At 37.0% G+C, this 21,592-nt stretch overlaps 1 protein-coding gene across 1 annotated transcript in view; it reads left to right on the forward strand.

The window, feature by feature from the left end:
• The window catches only part of CEP126 (centrosomal protein 126), a 123,702-nt gene that overhangs the window by 40,794 nt on the left and 61,316 nt on the right, over positions 1-21,592 (forward strand). Inside the window, exon 3 of the mRNA XM_007191214.3 lies at positions 18,541-18,686. Coding sequence (XP_007191276.2) covers positions 18,541-18,686 — 146 coding nt within the window. The remainder of the gene's footprint in view (positions 1-18,540; positions 18,687-21,592) is intronic.

A 21,592-nucleotide genomic window follows, 5' to 3' on the forward strand; every position in this document is an offset into this window, starting at 1 on the left:
TAGGGATTGCATTGAATCTGTAGATTGTTTGGGGTAGTATAGTCATTTTCACAATATTGATTCTTCCAATCTGTCTGGTTTTGGTATCAGGGTGATGGGGACCTCATAGAATGAGTTTGGGAGTGTTTCTTCCTCTGCAAATTTTTGGAAGAGTTTGAGAAGGATAGGTGTTGGCTCTTCTCTGAGCATTTGATAGAATTCACCTGTGAAGCTATCTGGTCCTGGACTTTTGATTGTTGGAAGATTTTTGATCACAGTTTCAATTTCATTACTTGTGATTTGTCTGTTCATATTTTCTGTTTCTTCCTGGTTCAATCTTGGAAGGTTGTACCTTTCTACGAAGTTGTCCATTTCTTCCAGGTCGACCATGCTTCAGCATATAGTTGCTTGTAGTAGTCTCTTATGATCCTTTGTATTTCTGTTGTGTCCGTTGTAGCTTCTCCTTTTTCATTTCTAATTTTATTGATTTGAGTCCTCTCCCTTTTTTTCTTGATGAGTCTGGCTAAAGGTTTATCAATTTTGTTTATCTTTTCAAAGAACCAGCTTTAGTTTTATTGATCTTTGCTATTTTCTTCATCTCTATTTCATTTATTTCTACTCTGATCTTTATGATGTCTTTCATTCTGCTAACTTTGGGCTCTGTTTGTTCTTTCTCTAATTGATTTAGGTGTAAGGTTAGGTTGTTTATTTGAGATTTTTCTTGTTTCTTGAGCTGGGATTGTATTGCTATAAATTTCCCTCTTAGAACCGCTTTTGCTGAGTCCAATAGGTTTTGGATTGTTGTATTTTCATTGTCATTTGTCTCCAGGTATTTTTTTTTTATTTTCTCGTTGATTTCTTCAGTGATCCATTGTTTATTTAGTAACATATTGTTTAGCCTCCATGTGTTTGTATTTTTTATGGTGTATTTTCTATAATTGATTTCTAGTCTCATAGCATTGTGGTTGGAAAAGATGCTTGATATGATTTCAGTTTTCTTAAATTTACTGAGGCTTTATTTTTGACCCACAATATGATCCATCCTGGAGAATTTCTATGTACCCTTGAGAAGAAAGTGTATTCTGTTGCTTTTGGATGGAATGTCCTATAAATATCAATTAAGTCTATCTGGTCTAATGTGTCATTTAAGGCTTGTGTTTCCTTATTAATTTTCTGTCTGGATGATCTGTCCATTGCTGTAAGTGGGGTGTTAAAGTCCCCCACTATTATTGTGTTACTGTCGATTTCCCCTTTTATGGCTGTTAACAATTGCCTTATATATTGTGGAGCACCTATGTTGGGTGCATATATATTTACAATTGTTATGTTTTCTTCTTGGATTGATCCCTTGATCATTATGTAGTGTCCTTCCTAGTCTCTTGCAACAGTATTTATTTTAAGGTCTATTTTGTCTGATGTGAGTATTGCTACTCCAGCTTTCTTTTGATTTCCATTTGCATGGAATATCTTTTTCCAACCCCTCACTTTCAGTATGTATGTGTCCCTAGGTCTGAAGTGCGTCTCTTGTAGACAGCATATATATGGGTCCAGTTTTTGTATCTGTTCAGCCAGTCTGTGTCTTTTGGTTGGAGCATTTAATCCATTTACATTTAAGGTAATTATCGATATGTATGTTCCTATGACCATTTTCTTAATTGTTTTGGGTTTGTTTTTGTAGGTCTTTTCCTTCTCTTGTGTTTCCTGCCTAGAGAAGTTCCTTTAGCATTTGTTGTAAATCTGGTTTGGTCATGCTGAATTCTCTTATCTTTTGCTTGTCTGTAAAGCTTTTGATGTCTCTATAGAATCTGAATGAGATCCTTGCCGGGTAGACTAATCTTGGTTGTAGGTTTTTCCCTTTCATCACTTTAAATATATCCTGCCACTGCCTTCTAGCCTGCAGAGCTTCTGCTGAAAGATCAGCTGTTAACCTTATGGGGATTCCCCTGTGTGTTATTTGTTGCATTTCCCTTGCTGCTTTTAATATTTTTTCTTTGTGTTTAGTTTTTGTTAGTTTGATTAATATGTGTCTCGGTGTGTTCCTCCTTGGATTTATCCTGTATGGGACTCTCTGGGCTTCTTGGATCTGGGTGACTCTTTCTTTTCCCATATTAAGGAAGTTTTTGACTATAATCTCTTCAGATATTTTCTCAGACCCTTTCTCTTTTTCTTCTTCTTCCAGGACCCCTATAATTCAAATATTGGCACGTTTAATGTTGCCCCAGAAGTTCTGAGACTGCCCTCATTTCTTTTCATTCTTTTTTGTTGTTGTTGTTCTGTGGCAGTTATTTCCACCATTCTATATTCCAGCTCACGTATCCATTCTTCTGCCTCAGTTATTCTGCTATTGATTCCTTCTAGTGTATGTTTCATTTAAGTTATTGTATTGTTCATCTCTGTTTACTTGTTCTTTAGTTCTTCTAGGTCCTTGTTAAACATTTCTTGTATGTTCTCGATTTATGCTTGTATTCTATTTCTTATATCTTGCATCATCTTTACTATCATTACTCTGAATTCTTTTTCAGGTAGATTGCCTATTTCCTCTTCATTTATTTGGTCTTGTGGATTTTTACCTTGCTCCTTCATCTGTAACTTATTTTTCTGTCGTCTCATTTTGTCTAACTTACTGGGTTTGTGTCTCCTTTCCACAGGCTGCAGGGTCGTTGTTCCTCTTGTTTCTGGTGTCTGCTCCCTGGTGGGTGATGTTGGCCCAGGGGCTTGTGTAGTCTTCCTGGTAGGTGTGACTAGTGCCTGTGCTGTGGTGGGTGGTCTTGTCCCTCTGGTGGGCAGGGCCATGTCAGAGGGTTTGTTTTAGGGCATTTTTAAGCTTAGTACAACTTTAGGCAGCCTGTCTGCTAATGAGTGGGACTGTGTTCCTGTCTTGCTGGTTGTTTGGGCTGAGGAGCCCAGCACTGGAGCTTGCAGGTTGTTGCGTGGAGCTGGGTCTTGGTGCCAAGATAGGGACCTCTGGGAGAGCTCACATCATTTAATATTCCCTGGGGCTGGGAATTCTTTGGCAGTCCAGTGTCCTGGCCTCACCTGGTCCCACCATGGGGGACCAGGCTCGACCCCTGGCTTGGGAATCAAGACCAAGATTTAATTTTTATTTTTGCTTTTCAGTAGTTTGACTAAAATTACTTATGTCTGTGTTTTTGGTATTTATCTTAATAGGAGTTCACTGAGCTGCTTTTATCTGTAATTTAATATATTTCACCAAATATAGGAAATTTTAGGCCATAGTTCTTAAAACGTTTTCTGCCTCATTCTCTTTCTCTTCTGTATCTGGGACTCTGATTACACATGTATTGTACCACATACACATAATAATTACTGCTTACTATTTAGTGACCCGCAGGTCACTAAAGCTGTTACTCATTCTTTTCCCATCTCATTCGTTCTGTTCTTCTGACTAGTTGATTTCTAATTAATCTGTCCTCAAGTTTACTGACTCTTTTGATATCCATAATCTGCTACTAAGCCTACTAGTAAAATTTTTGTTTCAGATATTGTACTTTTCAGCTCCAAAATTTCCATTTATTTATTTTTTAAATAACTTTCATTTCTCTCCTCACTATGTTTTTATTTTCCTTTAAGTGTTTAACCTATAAAAGGTTCTCACACATTTGCTATTCTGTATCTACTAATATAAAACCAATGTAAACATCAATTATATTTTCTCTCTCTTATAAGAGTAATAATGGATAATGGGTAACAAATTCTCAATTATTATTCCTTGCTCACTAGAATCTTTTCAATATCATCTATCTTTACAATAACAATAAAATGGTTATAATTCATTTTTCCTGTTTTGAGATGCTAAACAACAAATAACTTGTTTCCTTGTTGTTGTAAGTGTCTGCTATACCAAATAAAAATTCAATGTCTTATTTGATGATTCAGATATGAGATATTATTGAGCCACTTTACATATTTGAATTACAGGAAGTTTATTTATTTATTTTATTTATTTAAAAAATTCCCTTAAACATCTAGACAGCCATGGATTTCTCAAGCCAACTCTCAGATGTACAGTTTTGTCTAGAATGAGCTTCATGTTAGCCAGATTAAAGGACAGATCATCAATGCATTTGCCCAGGAAAAAATATTTATAAGTATCACTGAGGCATCACTAAATTAGTAATATATTGTAGCTAAGGTTTCTTCCTTATCTGACTAGATAGTTATAAATCGTTCTCATTACCAGTGAAAGAGACAGCACTTTAGAAGAAAAATACAAAAATTTTAAAAATCCCTAGAACAGACATCTCTGTTTTTTTTTAAAAAGTAGTAGTAAATGTAAGTTGTTTTGTTCAATTACATGCTACACTGTCAGCCATGAGACATAAAAATGACAGTTGCCTAAGTTGGCAGTTGCAAACTACTGATACTCTGAAACTGAACAATTCATGACATAGTGCTGTTTACAGAGGATATTTTATTAGCAAAACACTAATTTCCAGTATGCTTCTTAACTTTTCCTAGTCATAAAAGCTTGTATAATAGATGGACTAATAAATCCTTTATAATTAGTATAAATAAGAAAGTAAAGAGTATTTAGTAATAAAAATTTATTCCCATCCCCACTAAATAAATGTTAACTGGTTTTTTAAAAATATTGGTTTAAAGTTATTCTGATCATTTCCTGCTATTAAAAGAGACAACCCTAAAGCTTAGTGGCTTAAAACAATTTATTACACTTCTGTTTGTTGGCTGGTTCATGTGGTTAATTCTCACTTTGGAATCTCATGCTGTAGCACTCAGATTTTGGTGGTGGGTGGAGTTATCTGAAGGTTCTACTGAGCTGGACATCCAAGACGGCTTCTTGTAACATATTTTGTGCTTGGGCTGGGATGGCTAGAACAGCTGGAGGCTAGCCAGGAATCTCTCTCCATGTGCTCTCTCTCCCTTTAGCTAGTTTGGACTAGTCCATATGGTGATCTCAAGATCATTCAACTTCTTACATGGAGTCTGTCTTTTCCTAGAGCAAGCATTCCAAAAGAACAACTTGGAAGCTACAGAGTTTCTAATCTCACTTGGGATGTCACACAGCATGACTTCTATAACGTTCTGTTGGTTATAAGAGAGACACAGGGCCAGACTGATTCAAGCAGAGAGGACTACATAATCATGGTTCATTGGAGACTATCTTTGGAACTTTCTGAATTGACTCTATCAGCTTCTGCCAAGCAAGCCTCCTAACAAAAGTAGAATACTCTTTAATGCCTCCATTTAATTACCTCTGTTTTCTTTATCTCTTTTCAAAGGCTGCATTATAATAAATGAACTGGCATTCCATATGTTTTATTTTTCTTTTCTAAATTTCCAGTTCTCTCTTTATAGTTCTGTTCAATTTAAGTGTCTTAAGATTCACATGTGACTTGAACCTCTGCCTTCCTCTTTCCTCAAAGGTGTCCTTCCTCTAAACAAGTGGAAATCAGGGATAGAAGTAGTGAAGTCGGTGTTTATCTTACCTCTCACCCTCATTGTTCACCTAGTGAAAGCTAGTAATATTTCTCCATATTTCTCCATATGGAGATATATATATCTCCATATCAACTGACCCTCCCCATCCCCAATTTTGTTGGGTCCTGCTGCTAGTTATTGCCAAAAAGTTTTGGACCTAGTCCCCTCAATACAATTCTGTTCAGCCTGCACTTGTGACAGTAGAAGTGTAAATATCTTGCAAGTCTGCCATTCTCAGGATTCCACCACACAAGGCTCTAGGAGTATATCACACTAGAAGGATTTCCCAGTGGATGGGCCTTTAGTTTTGGGAGTAGAATAATTCTTTTTTGTATGAAATTGTCTTATGCATTATATGACATTTAGCATTCTTTGTCCTAGGGAACTAAAATCTGGGAGCCCACCCCAATTATTGTGACAATCAGACTCCTCCACAAATTCCCAAGCACCCTGAGGGAAAGGGAAATGTTGAGAATCACGGGATTAGAATAATTAAAGGAAACTCTGTTTAAAAACAAAACTTTTGTAAAATTAAATGACAACTGTGTATTTTTCTATGGTATAAGGGAAAATTATTTAAGAAGTTAAATTAATCCCTTTATAGGCCTTCCTAGTTTTTAACCTCACTTCCTTGTCCTCAAGTCTTTGCCTGCTACAAAAGCCCTTCCTTCTTCAGAAAACCACACGGCCTACCAACAAAGTCTATTAAGATAGCTGCTAGTCTGATGTGTCCATTGAGCACTTAAGATGTGACTAGTCCCAACTGAAATGTAAAACAACACTTAGTACAAAAAAAGAAATAAAATATTCCAATAATTTTTTCATTGATACATGTTGAAATAATAATATTTTGGATATACTGAGTTAAATAAAATACTGAAATTCTCCTGTTTTTTAATGTGGCTACTAGAAAATGTAAAATTATATATACAGCTTACATTTTATTTCTAGTGGGCAGTGCTGATAAATTATATCTCAGTATGGAGAGGCTTAGGGGTTCAATCTGGTTGCACAAAGGAGCTTACAGGTGCACTTGCACTGTACATTGCGTAAGGTTGAGAAAACATCTTCAATATCAAAGACCTGGGGGGATGCTTATTTTTTATTGTGATAAATTATGCATAACAAAATTTACCAGTTGAACCATTTTTAAGTATATAGTTGTGACATTAAGTACATTCACACTGTTGTGCAACCACCACAATCATCCATCTCCAGAACTTTTTCTTCTTCCCCAACTGAAACTCTGTGCCTATTAAACACTAACTCCCCATACCCTCCCTTCCTCCAGCCCCTGGCAACCACTACTGCATTTTCTCTCTCTGTGAACTTGACTACTCTAGGTACCTCATATAAGTAGAATTATATAAGATTTTTCCTTTTGTGACTGGCTTATTTAACTTAGCAGAATGCCTTCAAGGTTCATCCATGTTGTAGAATGTGTCAGAATTTCCTTATTTTTAAGGCTGAACAATATTCCATTGTATGTGGATGTTACATTTTGATTATCATTTCATTTGTCAATGGATGCTTGAGTTGCTTCCATCTTTTGGCTATAGTGAATAACACTGCTATGAACATGAGTGTAAAAACATATGTTTAAGCCCCTGATTTCACTTCTTTTGGTTATATTCCCAGAAGTGGAATCATGGTAATTCAATGTAAATTTTTGAGGAATCACAGTACCATTTTCTACAGCAGCTGCTTGTTTTACATTCCCACCAGCAATGAATAAAGATTCCAATTTCTCCACATCCTCATCAACAGTTGTAATTTTCTGTGTTTTTATAAATATAATAGTCATCCTGATGGGTATACAGTGGTATCTCAATGTGGTTTTGATTTGCATTTTCCTAATGATTAGTGATGTTGAGCATCTTTTCATGTGCTTTGTGACATTTGTATATCTTCTTTGGAGAAATGTCTATTCAAGTCCTTTGCCCATTGTTTAACCAGGTTATTTTTATTGTTGAATTGTAGGAGTTCTTTATATATTCATGATATCAATCCCTTATCAGATATATGATTTGCAAATATTTTCTCCCATTCCGTGGGTTACGTTTTGACTGTTTAAAATGTTCTTTGATGCATAAAAGTTTTTAATTTTGATGAAGTCCAATTTATTTTTTCTTTTGTTGCCTATGCTTTTGGTGTCATGTCCAAGAAATTGTTGCCAAATCCAGTGAAGCTTTTTCCTTATGTTTTCTTCTAAGAGTTTTATAGTTTTGGCTCTTATGTTTAGGTCTTTGATCTATTTTGAGTTAATATTCATATATGCTGTAAGATAAGGGTCCAAGTTCAGTCTTCTGCATATGGATATCCAGTTTTCCCAATACCATTTACTGAAAAGACTATCTTTTCCTCAAAGACACAAGGTTTTGGCACCCTTGTCGAAAATCATTTGACCATGCAAGGGTTTACTTCTGGTCTGTCTAATCTACTCTGTTAATCTATGTGTCTGTCTTTATGCCAGTACTACACTGCTTTGATTACCATAGATTTGTAGTAAGTTTTTAAATCAGGAAGTGTGAGACCTCCACCTTTGTTCTTTATCAAGACTGTTTTAGCTATTTGGGGTCCCTTGAGATTTCATATGAATTTTAGGATAGATCTTTCTATTTCTGCATAAAAACACCATTGAGGTTTTGATAAGAATTGTCACTTTGGATAGTATTGGTATCTTAGCAATATTAAGTCTTCCAATCTATGAACATGGTGTGTCTTTCCATTTATTTGTCTTTTAAAATTTCTTTCATCTATGTTTTATAGTTTCAGTGTACAAGTCTTTCCACTCCTTGGTTAAGTTTTTTCCTATATATTTTGTTATTTTTGATAATAATGAAAATGGAATTTTTTTCTTAACTTCCTTTCCATACTGTTCATTATTAGGTATAGAAACACAAATGATTTTTGTGTGTTGATTTTTTATCCTGCAACTTTGCTGAATTTGTTTATTGGTTCTAACAGTGTCTTTGTGCAATTGTTAGGGTTTTCTACACATATCATGTTATCTGTGAATAGAGAAAAGTTTACTTTTTCCTCTCCAATTTGGGTGCCTTATTTTTCTTGCCTAATTACTCTGGCTAGGACTCTCAGTACTATGTTGAATCAAGTTGTGAATACCACTTTCCTTGACTTGTCCTGGGGGAATTCTTTTTTTCTTCTTCTTTATTAGAGTATAATTGCTTTACAATGTTGTGTTAGTTTCTGCTGTACAACAAAGTGAATCAGCTACATGTATACATGTATCCCCATATCCTCCCCCTCTTGAGCCTCCTTCCACCCTCCCTAACCCATCCCTCTAGGTCATCACAAAGCATCGAGCTGGTCTCCCAGTGCTATGCAGCAGCTTCCCACTAGCCATCCATTTTACATTTGGTAGTGTATATATGTCAATGCTACTCTGTCACTTTGTCCCAGCTTCCCCTTCACTGCCATGTCCTCGGTTCTGTTCTCTACATCTGCATCTTTATTGCTGCCCTCCCACTAGGTTCACTAGTACCACTTTTTTAGATTCCATATATATGTGTTAGCATACAGTATTTGTTTTTCTTTTTCTGACTTGCTTCACTCTATATGACATACTCTAGGTCCATCCACCTCACTACAAATAACTCAGTTTCATTTCTTTTTATGGCTGAGTAATATTCCATTGTATATATGTGCCACATCTTCTTTATCCATTCATCTGTCAATGGACAATGAGGTTGCTTCCATGTCCTGGCTATTGTAAGTAGTGTTGCAATGACCATTGTCCTACATGTATCTTTTTGAATTATGGTTTTCTCAGGGTATATGCCCAGTAGTGGGATTGCTGGGTCATATGGTAGTTTTATTTTTAGATTTTTGAGGAACCTCTATACTGTTCTGCATAGTGACTGTATCAATTTACATTCCCACCAACACTGTAGGAGGTTTCCTTTTCTCCACACCCTGTCCAGCATTTATTGGTTCTAGATTTTTTGATGATGGCCATTCTGACTAGTGTGAGGTGATACCCCATTGTACTTTTGATTTGCATTTCTCTAATAATTAGTGATGTTGAGAATCTTTTCATGTGTTTGTTGGCAATATGTATATCTTTTTAGGAGAAATGACTATTTAGAACTTCCACTCATTTTTTGATTGGGTTATTTGTTTTTTTTGATATTGAGCAGCATGAGCTGTTTGTATATTTTGAAGATTAGTCCTTTGTCAGTTACTTTGCTTGCAAATATTTTCTCCCATTCTGAGGGTTGTCTTTTCATTTTGTTTATGGTTTCCTTTGCCATGCAAAAGATTTTTATTTTAATTAGATCCCATTTGTTTATTTTTGTTTTTATTTTCATGACTCTAGGAGGTGGATCAAAAAATATCTTGCTGCAATTTATGTCAAAGTGTGTTCTGCCTATGTTTTCCTCTAAGAGTTTTATAGTGTCCAGCCTTATATTTAGGTCTTTAATCCATTTTGAGTTTATTTTTGTGTATGGTGTTAGGGAGTGTTCTAATTTCATTCTTTTACATGTAGCTGTCCAGTTTTCCCAGCACCACTTATTGAAGAGGCTGTCTTTTCTCCATTGTATGTTCTTGCCTCCTTTATCATAGATTAGGTGACCATAGGCTTGTCTCTGCGGTGTCTATCCTGTTCCATTGATCTATATGTCTGTTTTTCTGCCAGTACCATACTGTCTTGATTACTGTAGCTTTGTAGTATAGTCTGAAGTTGGGGAGTCTGATTCCTCCAGCTCTGTTTTTCTTTCTCAGGATCGCTTTGGCTATTCGGGGTCTTTTTTTTGTGTTTCCATACAAATTGTAAATTTTTTGGTTCTAATTCTGTGAAAAATGCTCTTGATAATTTGATAGGGATTGCACTGAAACTGTAGATTGCTTTGGGTAATATAGTCATTTTCACAATACTGATTCTTGCAATCCAAGAACATGGTATATCTCTCCATCTGTTTATGTCATCTATGATTTATTTCATCAGTATCTTATAGTTTTCTGCATACAGGTCTTTTGCCTCCTTAGGTAGGTTTATTCCTAAGTATTTTATTCTTTTTGTTGCGATGGTAAATGAGACTGTTTCCTTAATTTCTCTTTCTGATTATTCGTTGTTAGTGTATAGGAATGCAAGAGATTTCTCTGTATTAATTTTGTATCCTGCAACTTTGTATCTTGCAGCTTAATTTCATTGATTAGCTCTAGTAGTTTTCTAGTAGCATCTTTAGGATTTTCTATGCCTAGTATCATGTCATCTGCAAACAGTGACAGGTTTACTTCTTCTTTTCCAATTTGGATTCCTTTTATTTATTTTTCTTCTTTGATTGCCATGGATAAAACTTCCAAAACTATGTTGAATAATAGTGGCAAGAGTGGCCATCCTTGTCTTCTTACTGATCTTAGAGGAAGTGCTTTCAGTTTTTCACAATTGAGAATGATGTTTACCATGGATTTGTCATATATGGCCTTTATTATATTGAGGTAGGTTCCCTCTCTGCCCACTTTCAGAAGAGTTTTTATCATAAACGGGTATTGAATTTTGTCAAAAGCTTTTTCTGCATCTATTGAGATGATTTTATCATTTTATTCTTCAATCTGTTAATATGTTGTATCACACTGATTGATTTGTGTATATTGAAGAATCCTTTCATCCCTGAGATAAATCCCACTTGATCAGAGTGTATGATCCTTTAAATGTGTTGTTGGATTCTGTTTGCTAGTATTTTGTTGAGGATTTTTGCATCTATGTTCATCAGGATATTTGCCTGTAATTTTCTTTTTTTGTTATATCTTTGACTGGATTTGGTATCAGGGTGATGGTCCCATTGTAGAATGAGTTTGGGAATGTTCCTCCCTCTGCTATATTTTGGAAGAGTTTGAGAAGGATAGGTGTTAGCTTTTCTCTAAATGTTTGATAGAATTCACCTGTGAAGCCATCTGGTTTTGGGCTTTTGTTTGTTGGAAGATTTTTAATCACAGTTTCAATTTCAGTGCTTGTGATTGCTCTGTTTATATTTTCTATTTCTTCCTGGTTCAGTCTTGGAAGGTTAAGAATTTGTCCATTTCTTCCAGGTTGTCCTTTTTTTTTTTTTTTTGGCATATAGTTGCTTTTAGTAGTCTCTTATGATCCTTTGTATTTCTGTAGTATCAGTGTAACTTCTCTTTTTTCTTTTCTAATTTTATTGATTTGAGTCCTCTCCCTTCTTTCCTTCATGTTTCTGGCTAAAGGTTTATCAATTTTGTTTACCTTCTCAAAGAACCAGCTTTTAGTTTCACTTATCTTTGCTATTGTTTTCTTTGTTTCTATTTCATTTATTTCTAGTCTGATCTTTAAGATTTCTTTCCTTCTACTAACTCTGGGTTTTGTTTGTTCCTCTTTCTCTAGTTGCTTCAGGTGTAAGATTAGGTTGTTTATTTGAGATTTTTCTTGTTTCTTGAGGTAGGATTGTATTGCAAGAAACTTCCCTCTTAGAACTGCTTTTGCTGCATCCCATAGGCTTTGGGTTATCGTGTTTTCATTGTCATTTTTTTCTAGGTATTTTTTTATATCCTCTTTGATTTCTTCAGTGATCCATTGTTTATTTAGTAACACATTGTTTAGCCTCCATGTGTTTGTGTTCTGTACAGTTTATCTTCTGTAGTTGATTTCTAATATCATAGTGTTGTGTTCAGAAAAGATGTTTGACATGACACAGGGAGGGGGAAGGGTAAGTTAGACAAACTGAGAGGGTAACATTGACACATATACACTACCAAATGTAAAATAGATAGCTAGTGGGAAGCAGCTGCATAGCAGAGGGAGATCACCTCGGTGCTTTGCGACAACCTAGAGGGGTGGGATAAGGAAGGTGGGAGGGAGACACAAGAGGGAGGGTATATGGGGATATATGTATGAATATACCTGATTCACAGTTATACAGCAAAAACTAACAAAACACTGTGAAGCAATTATACTCCAAAAAAGATGTTTAAAAAACGAATTTTCAGTTTTCTTAAATGTACCAAGGCTTTATTTGTGACCCAAGATGTGATCTATCCTGGAGGATGTTCCATGTGCACTGGAGGAGAAAATGTATGCTGCTGCTTTCAGATGGCATGTCATATAAATATCAATTAAGTCTGTCTGGTCTAATGTGTCATTTAAGGCTTGTGTTTCCTTATTAATTTTCTGTCTTGATGACCTGTCCTTCGGTGTAAGTGGGGTGTTAAAGTCCCCCACTATTATTGTGTTACTGTCGATTTCCCCTTTTATGGCTGTTAGCTTTTGCCTTATGTACTGAGGTGCTCCTGTGTTGGGTGCATATGTATTTACAATTGTTATATCTTCTTCTTGGATTGATCCCTCGATCATTATGTAGTGTCCTTCCTTGTCTCTTATAACAATCTTTATTTTAAAGTCTATTTTGTCTGATATGAGTATTGCTCCTCCAGCTTTCTTTTGATTTCTATTTGCATGGAATACCTTCTTCCACCCTCTCACTTTCAGTCTGTATGTGTCCCTAGGTCTGAAGTGGGTCTCTTGTAGACAGCATATATATGGGTCTTGTTTTTGTATCCACTCAGCCAGTCTGTCTTTTGGTTGACTCATTTAATCCATTTACATTTAAGGTAATTATTGATATGTGTATTTCTATTGCTATTTTCTTGTTTTGGGTTTGTTTTTTTACATCCCTTTTCTTCCCTTCCTCTTTTGTTCTCTTCTCTTGTGGTTTGATGACCATTTTTAGTGTTGTGTTTGGGTTGCTTTTTCTTTTGTGTGTGTGTATCTATTGTAGTTTTTGAGTTTGCTGTTTCCATGAGGTTTTGATATACAGTCTATATAAGTACAAGGGGTTTTTTTTATTTTCTTTAGCTGCTAGTCTGTTTCCCACCTAGAGGAGTTCCTGTAGCATTTGTTGCAAAGCTGGTCTGGTGGGACTAAATTCTCTTAGCTTTTGCTTGTCTGTAATGCTTTTGATTTCTCCATCAAATCTGAATGAGAGCTTTGGTGGATAGAGTGTTCTTGGTTTTAGGTTCTTCCCTTTCATCACTTTAAATTATTGTGCCACTCCCTTCTGGCTTGCAGAATTTCTGCTGAGAAATCATCTGATAACTTTATGGGAGTTCCCTTGTATGTTATTTGTCCTTTTTCCCTTGTTGCTTTTAATATTTTTTTTGTCTTTAATTTTTTTTTCAATTTGATTACTATGTGTCTCAGCATGTTCCTCCTTGGGTTTATCCTGCCTCTGAGTCTCTGCAATTCCTGCTCTTGGTTGACTGTTTCCTATCCCACGTTAGGGAAGTTTTCAGCTGTTGTCTTTTCAAATATTTTCTCGTGTCCTTTCTCTCTCTCTTCTCCTTCTGGGACCCCTATAATGCAAATGTTTGTGTGTTTAATGTTGTCCCAGAGGTCTCTTAGGCTATCTTCATTTCTTTTCATTCTTTTTTCTTTATTCTGTTCCATGGCAGTGATTTCCACCATTTTTTCTTCCAGGTCTCTTATCCGTTCTTCTGCCTCAGTTATTCTGCTATTGATTCCTTATAGTGTGTTTTTCATTTCAGTTACTGTATTATTCATCTCTGTTTGTTCTTTAGTTCTTCTAGGTCTTTGTTAAACATATCTTGCATCTTCTCAATCTTTACTTCCATTCTTTTTCTGAGATCCTGGATCATCTTCACTATCTTTTTTCTGAATTCTTTTTCTGGAAGGTTGTTTATCTCCACTTCATTTAGTTGTTTCTCTGGGGTTTTATCTTGTTCCTTCATCTGGGGCATAATCCTCTGCCTTTTCCTTTTGTCTAACTTTCTGTGATTGTGGTTTTCATTCTGCAGGCTGCAGGACTGTATTCTTGTTGCTTCTGTATGTGCCCTCTGGTAGATGAGGCTATCTATCTAAGAGGCTTGTGCAAGCTTCCTGGTGGGAGGGACTGGTGGTTGGTAGAACTGGGTCTTGCTCTGGTGGGCAAGGGCTCAGTAAAACTTTAATCCACTTGTCTGCTGGTGGGTGGGGCTGTGTTCCCTCCCTGTTAGTTGTTTGGCCTGAGGCAATCCAACCCTAGAGACTATAGGCTGTATGTTGGGGCTAATGGGGGCCTCTGGGAGGGCTCATGCCAATGGGTACTTCCCAAACTGCTGCTGTCATTGCCCTTGTCCCCGCATGAACCACAGCCACCCCCTGCCTCTGCAGGAGACCCTCCAACACTAGCAGGTAAGTTTGGTTCAGTCTCCTATGGGGTCCCTGCTCTTTTCCCCTGAATCCTGGTGCATCCAAGACTTTGTATGTGCCCTCCAAGAATGGAGTCTCTGTTTCCCCCAGTCCTGTAGAAGTCCTGCAATCAAATCCCACTGGCCTTCAAAGTCAGGTTCCCTGGAAATTCCTAGTCCCATTGCCAGATCCCCAGGCTGGGGAGCCTGACATGGAGCTCAGAACCTTCACTCCAGTGGGAGAACTTCTGTGGTATAATTGTTCTCCAGTTTGTGGGTCACCGAACTGGTGGGTATGGGATTTGATTTTATCGTGATTGCACCCCTCCTACCATCTTATTGCAGCCTCTCCTTTGTCTTTGGATGTGGGGTATCTTTTATCGTGGGTTACAGCGTCTTCTTGTCAATGGTAGTTCAGGAGTTAGCTGTGATTTTGGTGCTCTCGCAAGAGGAGGTGAGCGCATGTCCTTCTACTCCACCATCTTGAACCTTGGGTTTGGTTTTGTAGGTCTTTTTTCTTCCCTTCCACTTTTGTTCTCTTCTCTTGTGTTTCTTTTTTTTTTTCTTTCTATTTTATTTTATTCATTGATTGATTGATTGCTATGTTGGGTCTTTGTTTCTGTGCTAGGGCTTTCTCTAGTTGCAGCAAGCAGGGGCCTCTCTTCATCACGGTGCGCAAGCCTCTCACCATCGTGGCCTCTCTTGTTGAGGAGCACAGGCTCCAGACGCGCAGGCTCAGTAGTTGTGGGTCACGGGCCTAGTTGCTCCGTGGCATGTGAGATCTTCCCAGACCAAGACTCGAACCTGTGTCCCCTGCATTAGCAGGCAGATTCTCAACCACTGCGCCACCAGGGAAGCCCCTCTTGTGTTTCTTGCCTAGAGAATTTCCTTTAGCAATTGTTGTCAAGCTGGTTTGGTGGTGCTGAATTCAGTTAGCTTTTGCTTGTCTGTAAAGCTTTTGATTTCTCTGTCAGATCTGAATGAGAGCCTTGCTGGTTAGAGTATTCTTGGATTTGGTTTTTCCTTTCATCACTTTAAATATATCCTGCCACTCCCTTCTGGCCTGCAGAGTTTTTGCTGAAAAATCAGCTGAAAACCTTATGGAGAGTAGAGTCCCTTGTATTTTATTTTTGCTTTTCCTTGTTGCTTTTAATATTTTTCTTTGTATTTAATTTTTGTTAGTTTGATTAATATGTGTCCCGGCATGTTTCTCCTTGGGTTTATCCTGTATGGGACTCTCTGCACTTCCTGGACTTCGGTGACTATTTCCTTTCCCATGTTAGGCAAGTTTTTGACTATGATCTCTTCAAATATTTTCTCAGGCCCTTTCTCTTTTTCTTCTTCTTCTGGGACCCCTATAATTGGAATGTTGGTACATTTAATATTGTCCCAGAGGTCTCTGAGACTAGATTTAATATTGTCCCAGAGGTCTCTGAGAACAGAATAAAGAATTTTTCTTTATTCTGTTCCATGGCAGAGATTTCCACCATTCTGTCTTCCAGCTCACTTATCCATTCTTCTGCCTCTGTTATTCTGCTATTGATTCCTTCTAGTGTATTTTTTATTTCAGTTATTGTCTTGTTCATCTCTGTTTGTTTGTTCTTTAGTTCTTCTAGTTCTTTGTTAAACTTTGCTTGTATCTTCTTGATCCATGCCTCCATTCTGTTTCTGAGATCTTGGATCATCTTTACTATCATTGCTCTGAATCCTTTTTCAGGTAGATTGCCTATTTCCTCTTCATTTATTTGGTCTTGTGGATTTTTACCTTGCTCCTTCATCTGTAACTTATTTTTCTGTCATCTCATTTTGTCTAGCTTACTGTGTTTGTGGTCTCCTTTCTGCAGGCTGCAGTGTTGTAGTTCCTCTTGTTTCTGGTGTCTGCCCCCTGTTGGGTGAGGTTGGTCCAGAGGCTTGTGCTGTTATCCCCTTGATAGGGGCTTTGATTGGTGTTGTGGTGATCAGAGCCTGCCCTAGATATTGAGCAGGGGCTCCCCTTTGCTCTGTGGTTGTCACTGCCCTGTCAGGGGTGGAGTCTGCTCCCTAGGTGTTGGAGTAGAGACCCCCAGATCTGTTTCTTCACTGTGGTTCTGATCTGTGGTGCAAGGTAGGCAGAATTGGAGCATTCTCACTAGGAGAGAAGCCACTGAGTTTTCCTCCTTTAGAGCTGTTCACCTGTGTATGTGCTCTGTTGTGTCCCCTTTCACCCATTGTGTGGGCTCACAAAGTATCTGTTGTTGGCTCTGCTCTCAGTCCCACCTTAACTGTGGGTATGCTGGCAATTGGCCCTGGTAACTCTTGGACATTCTTTTCACCCAGCCACCAGCGCAGGTCTACTGAGGTTAGGTCCCAGTACTGCAGTAATCATGCACCTGGACCCGCTGTGGGAGCTATGGAGGCAGCTCAAACTCTGGTCTGGCCCTACTCCCACATGTACATGCCCACAGAGCCCACAGCTGGTAAAGCCAGACTCGTCCCAGATGCAAGAGCACTTGTCCTTTCAGATGTTTCGCAGACACTGAATTTAGGAATCTGTCAGCCGAGGTGTAAGTCCACAGTTTGTTCAGCCACGAGGAGAGATTTCAGCTCTTCTTTCTTAGTCACATAGCCCCTGGGGCTCAACTGTGGTTTCAGCCCCTCCTCTGGGTGAATTTCCTAGTGCAGGGAGCTATCTGTGCCCTCCTAGGACACCAGGGCAAGTCCTGGCACCCACTAGCAAATGTCCTAGTGGGAGGCGTTATCCACACACTCCCAGGACAGTTGGCTGGTCCTGAAAGCCACGGGCGGATTTCCTAGTAGTGAAAGGTTTCCATGCGCTCCTGGGACAGCAGGGCTGGTTCCAGTACCCAATGATGGATTCTGGGGGAATTCTTGAAGGAAATTGTTTTGAGAAGTAAAAATATCCTCTCTCACCTGTGGCACCACACCACTACCTCTTACCTACCTCAGAGACTGAACCACTTGAAGATCTATGGCCCTACTGCCCAGAATTATAGTTCCTAAAATCTGAGTTATTAAACTAGAATAATGCTTCAGCCAGTGGAGGTCTTTGGAAGGACGGTTAATAGTAACCTATGGCACTGAAAAATTTAAAGAGTTCTTACCAACCACCTCCCAACCCCATGTATTTCAAAGAGGTACTTGGAGGTTTCTCTACCAGTGAGTTGTAGACTTGCTTCTTCATTTTTCTCATTATCCAGAAGATAATTATTGAATCATTCAAACACACACATTCTTATGAACATAATTAATTCTTTGAAATTAATTCTTTGAATATAAACTCAAATGCCTAGGGACAATCAGAAATAAATGAATCAGGAAAGTTAAGAAAAATAGAGATGGTAAGAATTATGGGCAGGTGTTTATAACCATGTGAGAATAAGAGTCCAGGGTTGCCAAATCTTTCATATTTTCAAGAGAAGTCGAGAATCAAGATTTTTATGTAAATTGTCCAGATTTTTAGCATAGTTCAGACTCAACGTGACTGCCAATTTTGAACTTTTGGCTAAAAGAAAAAGAGAAATATACAATATTTTCCTTGTTACCCCATAATTTTCAAGACTGATTCTTTTACCAATGAGTTAGTTCTTCACATTATAGAAAATAGTGTAGCTTTTTAGAAAAGACTTTTTCCACAGCAGGGCTTGGGAAGTGGAAGTGGGATGTGTGTGCAGGCCTGCCCAAAATTAGAAAGAGCTTCATTAAAGGCCTTCTCTTAGTTGCAGAAGACCTAGTAAGGTTCTGAAATTACTATTTGCAAAGGTATTTAAATTCTTAGCAAAGGGCCTTTTTTAATTTAAAACGTTGTTTCTAAGTAATTAAACATTTGAAATATGAAAACACTCTTATATAATAAATGCATTGTTTTGGAACTATTTTCTGTGTTGCGATTTTATAAACTTATTGTCTAATTCTGTTGTCTACCTTGTGTTTTAAATACAGAGCTTTTGAAGAGAAACGAAAACAACAAGAAGAAAGAGAACACCAAATCAGAGAACAAATACTTCAACAACGAAAACAAAAGTTTGAAGAAGTTACTGAAAAATTCCAGCGTGCCCATATTCCTCTTTCACAGCGGAAGAGAACAGGTGCCTTAATTTCTAGAACAATATAAAAACAAAAAATGAAAGTTATAATCACATTCAGCTTGAGTAGCCAATAAAATAAATTAAGAAACAAAGTGGAAATTCAGACTAAAAAGACTACTATGCCTTTTGAATAATAGGACTTTAACCAAATGAAAAATTGCAATTTGATATAGGTTTAATTTGGAGAATTAATATTTTGTTGGCTCTATTTGTAAATTTGGAAAGTACACAAGTTTGATTCTACTTAATACTGGCTTACAGTGTTTTGTCTTTTTAAAACTGATTTAATAGCTTAAAATAAAAAGAAAATTTAGCATTTAGGTTTAGTAAATTTATATATATATATACATATATGTATACATATATGTGTGTGTATATATATATATATCCTTTTTTTTTTTTTTTTTGGCTGCACCACACGGCATGTGGAATCTTAATTCCCTGACCAGGGACCAAGCCCGTGCCCCCTGCAGTGGAAGCATGGAGTCTTAACCACTGGACTGGCAGGGAAGTCGTTAGGTTTAGTAAATTAATGTCAGATTCATTTTGGCATTTTGTCCACATTTTTGCTCAAATTCATATTTGAGAGACTGGCAAAATAAAACAAAAGTACAGAGTGACATAATCCAACAATCTAAGACTGAAACCAATTCAGAATTTTTAAATGATTATGTTTGATTCTTCAATATCACATCTACATTTTTTTATGCCTTAAATAGTAACACAGAATTAGCAACAAAATGTCAAAGCTTCAAAAATAAAGAAGCAAAACCTTTATGTATTCAGCAAACATATGTTGTGCTGCATTGTACACAGCCCTGGGCTAAGCTGAGATGCTGAGATACAGAGAAATCTAATTGTACTCTACCATTAAAGACCTCACAGTTTATTTTGGAGATGAGAGTAATATAAACAATTAATGTCAATAAATATAATTGCTATGGTAGCAGAATGTGTAAAGTACTATGAGAGCACAGAGGAAAGAACACAAAACTTATACAGGGATATGAGGGATATTATCCCTGGAAAAATTTGAATCTTGAAGAATAAGCATTTTGCCAAGCAAAGAGACAATTTAAAAACATCCCAGACATAAGGAACAGCTTTTGCAAGTAAATTATATATTGCAAATACAAAGTGTATCCAAAGCATAGGATGAGGGAAAAAATGGATATAGGCCTAGAAAAATGAGTTGGAACAATTCTCTAAGAACTTTGTATGCCATGCTAGGAATTTTGTCTTTATCCAATATACAGTCCACTTAAAGTTGTTTAACTGGAAACAAGCCAGTTAACTGGGTCAATAAGAGATCTTACTGAAAGTAAGGGCAGCTAGTAACATTGCTAAAAATAATAATATCTTAAACATCATAGAGGTTTATTTTTCTCGAGTGTAATGTGAAGTCCTCAGTTCGGCAGTCAGGAGCTGGTTTGATGATTATGCAAAGTCACTGGGAACACAGACTCCTTCTGTCTCTCAGCTCAGCTGCCCTCAGTATGTGATTTACATAGCTTCACCCTCATGGTCATATGGTAGCAGCTGAAGCTCCAGACATCATGTCAGTGTTGTAGACAGGAAGAAGGAAGAAATGTAAAGGACAGAAGGGTATACCTCTGAGCTCCCTTTAAATTGTTTTCCTAGAAGACCCCATCTATCTGCTTATATCTAATTGGCAACTCCATCTGCAAGGGAGTCTGGAAAATATAGTTATTGTTTTTTTTAATGTGGCTATATGGCCACCCCTAACAATATAGGGTGTGTTACCAAGAAACAAAGGGAAAATGGATATTAGGTAGGAAACTAAGAGTCTGTGCTAAAATTAGATTTGTTTGTTAGAAAGATAATTATCCATACAACATGGAAGGTGAATTGAAGTAGAGACATATTAAAGTAGGTAGACTAGTAGTAGACTATTTCCGTATTTGTGGCAAGAAGTGTTAAGCTGCTAAATTAAAGCACTGCACTGGATATAGAGACAGGAGGTAATACATTCAAGAGATATAATCAGTAGATTCAGTTACTAATTTATCAAGATGGCTGGAAGAAAGACTAGGAGAACAGTGCCCCTAGGAACTAGCACAGAGCCTCACAAATTTTTAGCACTCAATAAGGACTTTGTTAATGAATTAATTATTTTGGTGGATGATGATATTAATCAAGGTTGCAAATAAAGAAGAAGAATCAGGTTAGAGATATGAAAGATTATTTATTAAATTTTAAGTGCATTGATTTTGAGCTTCCCATGACTCATGCAAATGGGGAAATCAAATCAACAACTAGAAATATGTACCTGAAACTTAAGAAAAAGATATGGAATAGAAATTATATTTAAGAGTCACTGATTAATAGATATATAGTTGGTAAAGGAAGCCATGTGGAAAGGTAAGGTAAATATTGGATATAGACGCAGATTGAAGATAGGGCCTAAAATAGAACCTTAGTGCATACTAGCATTTATTATAAGTAGAGAAATGAAAACTAAAAATGGATTTTGAGAAGTAGTTATCAAGAAAGCAGGATGGGAAACAAAAGCAAACAAAGAAAATTGTTATAAGAGGCAAAAGAAAAGGTAGTTTTAAGAAAGCGGATGTGGTCAGTTGTATTAAATGCCTCAGAGTACTCACCACTCATGAGTATCATTTGCCCCAGAAAGGGTGCTGACTACCCAAGGGCCTATGTACAGAAAGTGAGGAGTTTTAGTAAAAACAAATGATGTACATATTCACTCAATAGAATATAATGCAACTATTAAGAAACTGGGAAATTCTTTATGGACTTAAACGGAACAATCTCCAGCAGAGATAGATTACCATAAAGCCAATAAGGTTTAAGTTTCACTGTCGTGGCCTCTACATCTAATTTTATATTAGTAGTTTTGCAGTATTTTTTCTTAATGAAGCCCCCCA

The sequence above is a fragment of the Balaenoptera acutorostrata genome, chromosome 9, assembly GCF_949987535.1.
Source record: "Balaenoptera acutorostrata chromosome 9, mBalAcu1.1, whole genome shotgun sequence".
Classification (NCBI taxonomy): domain Eukaryota; kingdom Metazoa; phylum Chordata; class Mammalia; order Artiodactyla; family Balaenopteridae; genus Balaenoptera; species Balaenoptera acutorostrata.